General features: G+C 45.7%; 1 protein-coding gene across 2 annotated transcripts in view; it reads right to left on the reverse strand.

Moving 5' to 3' along the window:
• Cdk5rap2 (CDK5 regulatory subunit associated protein 2) overlaps nt 1-12,528 on the reverse strand; it is a 193,581-nt gene that overhangs the window by 137,036 nt on the left and 44,017 nt on the right. For both annotated transcript variants that reach the window (NM_001313762.1, NM_145990.4), the window contains 3 exons: nt 10,117-10,240; nt 6,921-7,075; nt 823-985 (listed from right to left, as the gene is read on the reverse strand). In NM_001313762.1, the coding sequence (NP_001300691.1) occupies nt 823-985; nt 6,921-6,979 (222 nt within the window). In that variant the 5' untranslated portion in view covers nt 6,980-7,075; nt 10,117-10,240. The remainder of the gene's footprint in view (nt 1-822; nt 986-6,920; nt 7,076-10,116; nt 10,241-12,528) is intronic.

The following is a 12,528-nucleotide window of genomic DNA, read 5'->3' on the forward strand; positions in this document are numbered from 1 at the left end:
GGGAAGGTAAAGGGCCCCTTAGAGGACAGGGCCTGGGAGGTCAAAACAGGAGGAAGAGCAGCAGCAACTACACTGCAAATGAAAATTGATCAGGCTCAAGTCTGCTAATGTGACAAGGACAAGAACGCTGCTCCATGAAGAAATCAGGACCTTTCTTGAGCTTCCAGAGCACACCCTGATATGAACAGACCACGCAGCAGCCGCCTTTGCCCAAAGAGAATGGAGGGCCAAGATAGCTTGCCCTGGAGGCTACAAGAACAAAGAGGGGTCCAGGAGATTTGGGCCTAACTACTAGCCACTCACTTCTTGGCACCTAGAGAAATATGACCACTCTGAAGCTGATCCTAAACTCAGGCAGGGAGGGGCTCACAAGCTCTACTTGGTCAAGAGGCCAGGAGGCCTGAACAGGGTAGTATGTGTTGTCATACCCAGAACCTGTTATTCCCCTTCTGCCATGTCCTTGGGTGTTTCACACCAAATATGGCCTCAGACCTATCCCTAACCACAAAGGAAACATGGACATGGACAAAGCACCGGTTTTACACTAAAAAAAAAAAAAAAAAAAAAAAAAAAACCCTACGGATGAAAAGGAAGGAAGCCCCGGGGTGACAGCAAAACACATGTGGGGAAATATAGACGCACAGGTTCGGGACACGGGAACAAAGGCAGGCCCTAACAAAGGCAGCTACTGCTGATTCCTCCACTGACTGAGAGCTGGCGCGGACAAGTTACTGTGCAAACCACGCAGCACGCTGAAGAGCCCCCCACTTTCCATGGAGCAGTCTGATGTGTTCCCCCTCCTGCTGTGCCCTGTCGCCTCACCTCAGCGTCTCTCTCTTTTTCTTCCCTCAGAGTGGCAGAAAGTCCTCGGAGTTCTCCAGATGACACGTTCTCGTCAGGAGATGCCATCTGAGATTTTTCCTCTTTAAGGCACTGAATTAAAGCTTCTTTGCTCTTCAAAGACAGCTTCAACTCCTCAATCAGTCTAAAAGAGAACAAAATTTAAATATTAATTCTGAGCTGCTCTCTTAGCTCAGTGGAGCAGGAGGAGGTAGGAAAGAGGGCCAGACATCTTCAAAGTAGATGTGTCCAATGAATACACATAAACAAAATTGCATTCTGCAGGTCAGAGAGCAAGGAACAGAATTGATGTGACATTAATGAGTCCTCTTGTCTCTAGCCTTGCCCAGGGATTTAGCTCAAGCTGCACCATCTCTGGTCAAAGACCTTCAGCATCTCCACGCCAGCAGCAGATTGCTAAGTTTAAGTAAGAAATCCCCTCTCCAAAAGAAATCTGTCCCTAAAGCCTAAGCAAACAACCAACCAAAAGCTGGTTTGGTGGGTATAGATTTAAAAAGCAGGACTCTCTCCATAGCTCACAAACAATGCTTAAAAACATACCACATCTCAAGCTAATGGTTGCACTTCGGGATAAGGCATCCAGGCTTCCAGCTCTTAAGTCATAACAGCTCCAGTTTCGTCTTGGGCCCTATCAGCCCACAGCAGCTCACAGAGAGCTCGCTCCAAAGCTCTCCTGTGCCCCTCCATGCCTTTGCATATGCTATCGCTACCTTCTGTCCAAACCCATTCCTATTCTCCCTGACAAGCACCAGAGCTCCTTAAATTGCATCTTCTATCTCTGAGTCTCAGAGAAGCTTTGCCACATACAACCATAATGTCTTGTAGAAAATGTGAACTTTTCCCTCTTCGGAACCAAATTTGATGTCCTTGGATCAACTGCTCTGTGACCAAGCTAAGTTATTCAATCTCTCTGAGCCTGTGTTTGGACAACTTAAAACAAAAGTGTACTTCTGACCTACAGCTGAACTCAACAAATGACAACTGCAATGCTGATTATATGTATGTGCACGTTTCGTGTACCTATGCAGATGTGTACAGAGGTCAGAGCTCAGGGTCCAGACATTTTCCCCAATGGTATCTGTACTTTATTTGGTTTTGCTGGGCTACCTGCCTGACTCACAAGCTCCAGGAACTCACTTGTCTCCGCCTTGAAATGCAGGGATGTACGTCATCACACTGAGCTTGTACCTGGGTGCTGGGACTCAGGTCCTCATGCATACACAGCAAGCGTTTTACTCACTAAGCCATCTCCCCAAATCAGCCCTGAATGTACTGTTTAAATCTTCAACACATAACATTCTTTCCGAGGACTCTACTCCAAAAAAAACTCTTCTGTGGCTAAGCCTAGAAAGCAACCCAGTTTTGTAGAAACACAGGTCTGGAGGTCTGGGAGAGTTGCCCTTGTAAAGCACCTAGCTTCCGTGCCGAAGGCCAGGAGGCAGACATGGGCAGCAAAAAACGCCTAGCAGTGCAGTGCATCAGAGCTCACCAGTAGGATCTGCAGAGCCTAGGAACCTGGAGGGAGGTGCAATACTGCCCTCTAGGGGTTCAGCTCTGATATAATCAATGGGAAAATGGAGAGCTAAGAGTCACCAAATGTACATTTAAAATGGAAAGATGGGGGTCAGAACCAGGACAACTAAAGGCTACTAAAGGCTCAGCCCATTACAGAGCAGCAGTCTTGAGCCAATAAGAAGGCACCACAGGTTGCCAACATTGCTAGGCTTTCAAGAAAAGTAATTATTCACTCTTCTGTGAAATTCAATGTTTTAAATGCCAGCAAGTAATTCAAACTTTTAAAAACTCTATTTAACTTGAAGATAATATAACTGTCGCTTATAGTCAACCTGTAGGGCTCCCCAACAAGATCACCTTCAGATGCAGAAGAGAAAAAGGCCTGCATGAAAAGGTGGTGGGAAGCCAGGAACACACTGGGAGAGAGTATGCAAGTGGGGCCCAGACCAGATTCAACAGCCTGACATGCCCAACAGCAGGTTACTCCGTGGCCAATCCAGATCCATTTCCTCTGGATGTAACTGACTAACCCTGCTGTCATGCCGGGCTAAACTTCTAACTTTGACTTAGATATGGGATATGGGAAATCGTCGAGAAGATTCAGTCCCTGGCTATTCACCAAACAGGCATCTCCTGAGGGAAAATAAAGGTGGCAGCTGCTTGCTGGTCTCTGGAAGTTTAGCTGGGACACTTTCATCTCTGCGACTGACATATTTGTAGAGCTGACAAGCCAACTTTTTATACTTGTCAAGCCAGGCCTGTGCAAATGCCAGGAAAATGCAGCCTGCAGCAGGATCTCACTTGACCATCTATAATCCATGGAGAAGCCACCACTTGGACCACTCACACCCATCCTCCCAAATGTCCTCTTCCCAAACAAATAAGAAACCAAAGCTTAAGCAACATACCCTGATGATCTATATGTGTAGCCTTTGTATACAAAGTACGAAAGCTTCCTTCCTTTGCATATACAAACCCTCTGCACGGGCAACTTCTAGGACTCCCCTAAAGCACTCTTACACAGTCTGGAAATTCATCTCTACCAAAACATTCTCTCCAGAACCAGAACCACTGTTGTCTCTGTAGTTCCAAATGCATGCCCAACCATGCTCAGCGCTGCTTACAGTGTAAATCTTCATTTCCTCCAATGCCAGCCTGAATCTAAAAACCCACTCACAGGTACCCACAGAACCCACAACTCCTGCCCTAACTGCAAACATCCTCATCCCACTCCTCGCTAGGATCACCTCCTTGTTGCTCATCTCCAAGCGGAGACAACTGTACCACCTCCCCTAAGCCACTCATTCACAAGCTGAAAGGGAGGTATCAGTCTGTGTTCCCCACTGTGCCCACTTCCCCTTCCATCACCACCTATTCAGCTGCATTCTTGGTCTAGGCCCTTCAGTCTTGGCTGTCATCACTTATCTGGACATCTGCTTCAGCATGAAAGCCCAGTGGCAATGCATCCCCAAAGCAAGCAAGGAACTGCTCTAAATTTAAATCTAATCATCTCATTTCTCCAAGCTCCCCACTAACTTCTCAATGGATTCCCCATGCCATTGTGATAAACTCCAGATTCTTTTCTCCAGGCCCAGTGATTCGTCCAGCATCCCCACACTGTGTATGCCACTTCCCTGCTCATCAATCAGTAGCCATAGTGACTATCAGAACTGTCTCCTGATGCTTACAATTAAGTAGCACTTACACAGTCACCTGACTCTGTGTCAGGCCACCATATATCATCTAACATAACCACAAGGATGGTGAACCCAGTACACTGTTATACAAAAGATGCCACCTTCACATATTTTACTACAGACTATTGTCACAATTGTTTGCTTATTAACTTTCACTGTTAATCTCTTACTCTGTCTAACTTGTCAAGTAAATCTTAACACAGATATGTATTATGGGGGAGTACATAGCAAGTGAAGGGATGGACACAGTCAGGTATGAGAGGATCAGGCAAGAGGACACCCACTTCCTTGGAAAAGTGTCTACTGGCCCATTTGCACTGAATTTGTAAATGCTACAGTAAAGCAGTGTTTATCTCCTCTAGTTCTTATCCTTCTGCCCCTCTCTCCCACACTCCTACTTAGTAACTTCATTAGCTCTGGTGCAGACAATCAAAGTCTCCCTACCTCACTCCTTTCATCACTGGTATGATGGTTATGTCCTTTATTCAGATGGCACACAAGAAGTGTTTGCTGAATAAAGGACATAACCATCCAATAGAGCCACTGAAAGAAGTGCCCAAGATGTCAGGGCCCACAAAAGACTGTCACAGGACTTCTCACAAACCCTTTCTCAACCTTCTCCTTTTTTCTCCATCATAGGTATCAAGAATTCTCCTTTTTCCCTATGGCCAATGTGGTAGTTTGAATAGGAATGGCCCCCATAGATTCATGTGTTTGAATGCTTGGCCATATTGAGTGGCACTACTAGGAGGTATGGCACTGTTGGAGGAAGTGTCTCACTGTGGGGGCAGGCTTGAGATGTTCTTCTGTGCTCAAGCTACGCTGAGTGTAACACACAGATTTCCTTCTGCTGCCTGGGGATCAGGATTAGAACTCTCAGTACCTTCTCCAGCACCATGGGTGCCTGCATGCCGCCAGGACCAGAACGGACTAAACTTCTGAAACTGTAAGCTAGGCTCAATTAAATGTTTTCCTTTGGAAGAGTTGCCATGGTCACGGTGTCTCCTCACAGCAATGGAAACCTAAGACAGCCTCTCAGACATTCTACTGTAGCCTAATCGACCTCCTGACTCCCTGCTTCTAGAATATATAGTTCTCTCAGAAAGACAAGGCTATATATATATATGCCTTCTAAGGACTTTGCTGTCAAATGACAGAGAGAGATAGATTGTGGAACACAATGACCCATGACTATCTCAGTGGGGTAGCTCTTGACTGTTCAGGAATTGCACCCAGCCTAGTTCTCCAAGCCAGCAACATGGCCCAAGAATAATACTGGATGGAAAAGGGGTAGATGGAGATGATAACTCTAAGGTCTAGGGGATTCAGTGTCTCCAACATGGCCATTTCACAGAACAAAACTAAGAAAAGGGGGTTAGCCTCTGATCTCCATGTACACACACACACACACACAATTAAAACAAAACAAAAAGAAAAGCCTCTAAAACAATGAGCCAAAAGAAAACTAAAAACAAAAAAATAAAGAAACCTAAAAAAGGCTACATACAGTCCAGTCAATGTCAGTCGTCTGAGAACCTGAAGTGTAGTTACTGAGATATGGAGACCATGGCCACCGGCTTCCTCAACACTGATTCAGCCCTCTCTCATAGAGAATCTCAGGTTTGCTCAGCTGATGTTCAACCATAACTGAAAACAAAGTGGCACACCTAAATACTATAAAGGGGCACTGAGTCAGAAGTAAAGGCAAACAGCACATGCCCATAAGAACCTAAACAGCTGGCTGGGGTGACCCTAAGCAGCTGGCCGGGGTGACCCTAAACAGCTGGCCGGGGTGACCCTAAAAGCTGGCCGGGGTGACCTAAGCAGCTGGCCGGGGTTACATGCTCCTGTAAACTCAGCACTCGGGGAGGATGGCAGCAGGGACATCAGGAATTCAAGGCCAGCCTCTGCCACACAGTGAATCTGTGCCAGCCTGGGCTATTAACTACCTAAACAATGTAATAGGGGCACACCACTTCACAGGGCACTGAGCAGCTGGGAAGAGAAAGGACAGGCACAATCCTCTAGAAAAGGCCATTCGCTCTGGAGCCATCTCATCCTCTTGTAAATGAATGGGTGTGGGTCTTCAGCCACCTATGCTAGTCTCCACGGTTTTACCTCAACCTCCCACTCAGAGACCAGCAAATAGTATAAGAGCATCGAAATATCAGAAGAAAATTTCAACTTATTCTTAACCTTTTGTCAAAAGTCTGGCTGCAAGCCACAGTGGTCATTAAAGACGGCCTAACAGCCCCACTGCCCATCCATTTCTCTAAACCAACAGCATACACTTTACTCACTATGCACTGAAGAACTCTGTATTTGGTCTACAGTGCTCTTCTTTGGCCTATTGCACTGCATACTTTGGGCCTCCAGCCAGTACTAAACAACATGGTGGAAAACAGGTCACACAAAATTCACTCGTAGTCATGGTGGGGACCAACCACTTACTGTTCCCAGTGGAAAGAACCACAGGAGGAATTTCCCTCCAATAGTGCCAAGCAAAACTGAGCTTCTCCTGAATGCATGGCTTGTTTTACCTCATGGGTTCCTTTAGCTACCAGGAAGCTATAGCCAAAAGTAAACCCAGACATGTGTAAATAGATCTGCGTATCCCTTCACAACACTATTACTGACCATCTCTCACCCACTACTAGGCCATTTCTTTTCTGCCAGCCCCACTCTGATCCCCAGTTGTCTATCTTGCTGTACTGGCTACATTCCAGTAAGTCATTACAATCTAGTGAAAAACAATGGCAGGAGGGAAGGAAAGGGAAAGGAGAGGGGGAGATCTTCTCCCATTCCACATAATGAGACGTTAGAGTTTCCCAGGGATCAGCGCCAGACCTGTCCTTCTCTTCCAGAGCCAGAGTCATCTCCAGGTCCCCCTCCTGCATCTTCTTCATCGCCGAGAGCTTGCTTTCTAAGCTGAGCCGAAGAGCCTTCTCTGTTTCTGTCCCCGCAAAGGCCTTCTCCAGTTCTGCCTGGGCGGCTTTCACATCCTACAGTTAAATTAAATGCATTTGATGCAATTTTTCAATACAATTGGGAACATTTTGAAAGGAAATTGGATTAAAATATAAATATTTATGACTTTTTCTCCAGCACATTTCCCCTCCCTGGATGTACTATACATGGAAAGAATCAGTAATAAATACATTTGCCAGCCATTTTTCCCTCTTGTATCAGAAGAGTAATGGGCACTTCCAATGGAAAAGACTCAACTCTACAAGAACTGTACTTTGGGTTTTGAAAAATCAGATCAATATTTACAGCTTCAATGAGAACAAGGAGAAATGTGCTTCTCAATACTAAATGTGCATACATTCCAGCCACCCTAATCTCCATGCAAATTCATCCCACAGCCCCTGCCCCTCACTGTTTCTTTTTAAGATAATGACTATACAATTCCAAACCACACTTCTGTAGCTCCAAGGTGATTTAGGTGGTGAAAAACTCTTATGCTCTTCCTGAGAGCTCAGAGAAGCCACCGTGGAAATTATCTTCTAAATCCTGCAGGCCATATCTCTGTTACGGAAAAGGCCCTGGTGCTCGAGAGGTGACCTGGAGTAGGCCTGTGTCTCCAACCACACAGATCACTGCCTCAGATTACACTGCAAACATAAAAGCCAAACAGAACTGGGATCAAAGGTCACCTCTCCTGCCTCCTTGCTGTGTGTTTTTGTCATTTCATCTCTGAGCCCAGGGTTCTTATTCTAGCAAACAGGGGACCCATAATTCCATTAAAGAGCTGCTGTGAGACCACCAATCCTGTAGTCCCAGAAGCTAAAAACGGCTGCCTTCTCTTCCCCTCTTAGTCCCTACACTAACACTGTCTGCTTTGGAGGCCTACCTGTCACTTCACATTTCTTAGAGAGCAACAACAATGCTGTTATTTGCCTACTAAATGCCAGGCACAGAGCAAGCAGTCTTATGTCATACTTGACCCTAACATAACCCTAAAGTGTTGTGGAGTGAGATATTAGAATACTGCAGCCTAAAATGCAGCCAGATCACCTAACAGCACCTGTGTGACCTGGAGCAAACGCCCAGGTCACTTTGTGCCTTCTTTTTCAGTATGTTTAAAAAGAGAGAAAGAGAAAAAAAAGGGGAAAGGAAAGTGGTTAACTCTGAGCATAGCTTGTGCTCCTTACTGCAGTCAGTGCTGCAAGCTAGTGCTGCAAGCTCAGTTCACACAGGCGGGTGTTTCACCCGATGGGATAACAGAACAGAAACACTGGGAAGTACCGGGGTGGGGGTGGGGGCAATGGAACAAACAAGAAATCTGGATCAAAAGATGACAACTTTCATAACTGTCTTGATTGTATGGTGGTTTTAGTGGTTTGAGTAAGAATAATCCCTTCCCCCATCCAAGCTCCATAGGCTCATAGATTTGAATGCTTGATTTCCGGGGAATGACACTTTTAGCAGATCTTGCTTGTTGAAGTAGGTAGAGCACTGGAGAGGGAAGTGTGTCACTGGGAGTGGGCTTTGAGGTTTCAAATGCTCAAGCCAGACCCAGTGTCTGTCTGTCTCTGTCTCTCTCTTTTTTTCTCTCTCTCTCTCTCTGTCTCTCTCTGTGCCCCCTCTCTCTCTGTCTGTCTCTCTCTGTGCTCCCTCTCTGTCTCTGTCTCTCTGTGTCTCTCTCTGTGTGTGTCTCTCTCTGTTTCTCTCTTTCTGTGTCTCTTTCTGTGTCTTTCTCTCTGTTTCTCTCTCTCTCTCTCTCTCTCTCTCTCTCTCTCTCTCTCTCTCTCTCTCCCCTTCTGTCTGCAGAGTCAGTTATAGAATTCAACTACCTCCCCAGCACAATGTTTGCCTGCATGTCACCATGCTTCCTGCCATGATGATAATAGATTAAACATTTGAAATGTAAGCCAGCCCCAATTAAATGTTTTCCTTTATAAGAGTTGCTGTGGGCATCTGGGTGGTGGTGGTGCACACCTTTAATCGCAGCACTTGGAAGGCAGAGGCAAGTAGATCTCTGAGTTCAAGTCCAGCCTGGTCTACAGAACAAGTTCCAGGACAGCCAGGACTACATAGAAACCCTATCTCAAAAACAAACAAACAGAAAGAAACAAACAAACAAGAGTTGCTATGGTCACAGCAATAGAAACCCTAAAACAGTGGTGTATACTTGTAAATATAATGTTTGGGAAGCTTAAGCAAGAGGATTCCAAGTTTGAGACACCCTTACTAACTAGCAGATGCTGTCTCAAAAAAATAATAGTAACTTATTAATGTACCTTGGTCATCACAATCCTTCTGAAAAGCTCAAAATATTAAACTTTCTATTATCATCAAAATGTCACAAGTAGAAAATTTCACACCTGACCTCACACAGGCATGTTAAATTATTGCATAAATTCTCTCCTGACTACATATATATAATGCATATATAAAATATAAGTAAATTCCTTGTCTAGTCATGGATGCCACCCCCAGGATAGTTCATTGGTTCTGTATACATGTTCAATAATAATAATAAGCTCAAATCTAAAACACTTATCACCTTAGACATTTTAGGCACACTATCTAAACTGTGGTACTTAATACTAGCTTAAAATGGAGGAGTACTCTCTACTGTCCTATCCAGAAGCAGACATTCAGTCAGAAAGGACCTGACTCTCAACTATGGTCACAGCAACTGCCTGACAGAATGAACAGCACAAGACCTACTGAAGAGGTGATATTCGTGAGTTCTATAAGATAGTGGACCGTGGCTAGAGACAGGGAAAGAGCTGGGTAGGCAGGCAATAGCTAAGCACCATGCAAGCTGACTGAGTCCGGACTTGTTTAGTACTAGATGGTCATTCCTTCTGTAACTCACTGTCCTCACAGGAAGGAAGACAACATTGTAAGGGTTATAAGATACATGTGTAAAGTGCCTACAGAGAGGCTAGAATCCAGAAGACACTCAGTCAGAATTGACAAGACTGCACTTCTGCTGAAATGTGATCTTCGGGGAGAAAAGAATGCTACCACCCCCTCCCCTCCCAAAGACTGACCTTCTGTAAGGGAGGACCCCTGGCATCTGCAGACTTACTTCTTCTAGAAGATGTATCCTTTTCGTTAGGAGGTCTTCCACCTGCTGCACCTTCTTCCTTGCATCTTCTTTCACCCGCTGGACTTCAGAACCACCCCGTTCTGCTAGGCTCTCCACCGCTTTGCTGCAGAGAGGCAGAGGGCATGTTTCAGTTGGGTGCCTGCCTGATGGCAATTCCACCAGCCATAAAAGACAAGGGGTATTTGCCAGTCACTGCTCCCATTTATAGAACTAAGTTTCTTCCACAAAAACAAAGCAAAAATGTAATATGTATAATGAAGAAACATGGGATGGGATGAATCATCCATACTCTTACCCCAGAGGATACTAATCAACATTGTAACACACAGACTTGTGGTTACTGTCTACCCAAACAGAACCATTTAGAGATCTAATTTCATCACTTACTACACTGAAAATACCCTTTAGAGTCAGTGAATATAAATCTGTATCATCATCTTAAAGCCTACATATTAATTCACTGTATGACATATACTTAATTAGGTCAACTCCCTATATTTTAAAGACCTACATTGTTTCCGCTGTAACACATTTGATTGATAATACCAACAAAGACCTGAGAAGAGGTGCCTGATACAAAGCAACCACTCACTCATTGTCAGTGCTGCAGTTTAACGATTCCTGGAGACACAGAAAGGGAATAACTGAGCCCAAGCACACTCTAACACTCTTGATTACAACTGCCAATTTCCCACTAGTATTCTTCTACCAGTGGTGTAGGAAAGGAGGCCTGGGAACCAACAGGCAGAGGATCAGTGTGCAACAAACATACATGCGAGGTTAGGGCTTGCATGCCCGAGGGCAAGCATTTTAAGTAGAGTAAGACAGATCCAACATAGGCTACCACTTAGGGTGTGAAATGGAGTGGGTATAAGATTCCTGGAGCTCATGTTCCTGTGACATTAAATACCCAGGGTGCTCTGCTGTGGCCCCTTAGAATGTTCTCTCTGTGAGACCATCAGGGCTGGGCATGACACTAAACCCAGGGCCAAGACCAGTGATGCAGCAGGTGGTGGCTGCACTGCTGTGACTCAAGCCATCCCGGCTTCAGGGTAAAGGACTGCAGGGCCCAGAAGGAACACTGAGGAAATGGCTCCACCTAAAACTGGCTTCAGCAACAGAAAACCAAGCAAGACCCCGCCTCTCACCTCCCTAGCTTGAATTAAGGAGTATATAAAATCCCCTAATCCAAAGCCCTGTAACCAGATGCTCACACACTGGGCCACGTGAAGCATTCACCGAGAACAGTACCACCCAGAGGGCTGTGCTGGCTGTCCGAGGCCCCCACAGAAATCACCTGCACATAAAGGCCTTATTTATACCTAGTTTTGCTTTCAGCAAGGCTTCAGAAGGCCACACAATATCACGTTAATGGAATCCAGTGTGAATAACTAAAAGGAGGAACACCATCACGGCCTGGACAGATCTGCTTCTAAATTCTCACTCTATTCCATCCGCAGTGTGGCGCGGGTAAATTACCTAGCCTCAGTAAATTAGCTGTTATACCTCAGTCTCCTCATGTGAAAAATGAGATGATTACCTCTTGGAACTAATGGGCTACCACATGGGGTCCTCTGCAGCCCTGGCTCAGCACTCTGCATGAGTGCCCCCCACGTCCTGCTGTGAGGCCTCCCCTGTAGGCCAGGGCAGCACAGGCCCTGCTGTGCAGCTGAGAGCCCTCCTGCTACCCCTCTGCTGGGGTCTGAGCTCAGAACTGAGACCAACATGCTCATTTCCTGATTGCTGCCATCAGTGTCCTCAGCCCCCACCTCCCTCAGCTCCTTTCTGGGGTCAATGCTGTCTCCAAATTCACATGACTCACAGTCATTTCTATCACTCCCTAAGGGGCATTAGATGGGAAAAAGAGTTCGAGACTGGCCTCCTCTCTTTTGCAAGCTATAGATAGAGAATTTTATCTTTCCCTGCATGCGATATGTGGTATATGCACACAAGTGGATGCTCCCATATATATGTATAGGGAGGACAAAGGGTACACTGTTTTCTATTGCTCTCCACCTCACTCAGTCATTCATTCATTCAGTTTGAAACAGGGCTTTTTACTGAATCTGCTACTGCTTAAACGGGAAACACCATCTCCCCTGCCAGCCCACGACCAGCAGTAGGGTTAAAAACACCTTATCTCGATTCGATACAGGTGCTGAGAATCCAAACCTGGGTCCCTGTGCTTTCACAGCAAACACTAGATGTTTCTGGTCCTGGAATTCTTCTACCCTGGGGCTTTTCAGAGTCCCCTGTATGGCCTTTCCCTCTGCTGCACTCTGGTCTCCCTTACATCAGTCCAGATCTAATCTTGCCTTTCCACAGCCTGAATTGCATATGCTGTCAAGAGGCTGTACAATTTTTAACAACTACCAGCATTATTCAGTTTGT

This window comes from Mus musculus, chromosome 4 (assembly GCF_000001635.26).
Source record: "Mus musculus strain C57BL/6J chromosome 4, GRCm38.p6 C57BL/6J".
NCBI classification, from domain to species: domain Eukaryota; kingdom Metazoa; phylum Chordata; class Mammalia; order Rodentia; family Muridae; genus Mus; species Mus musculus.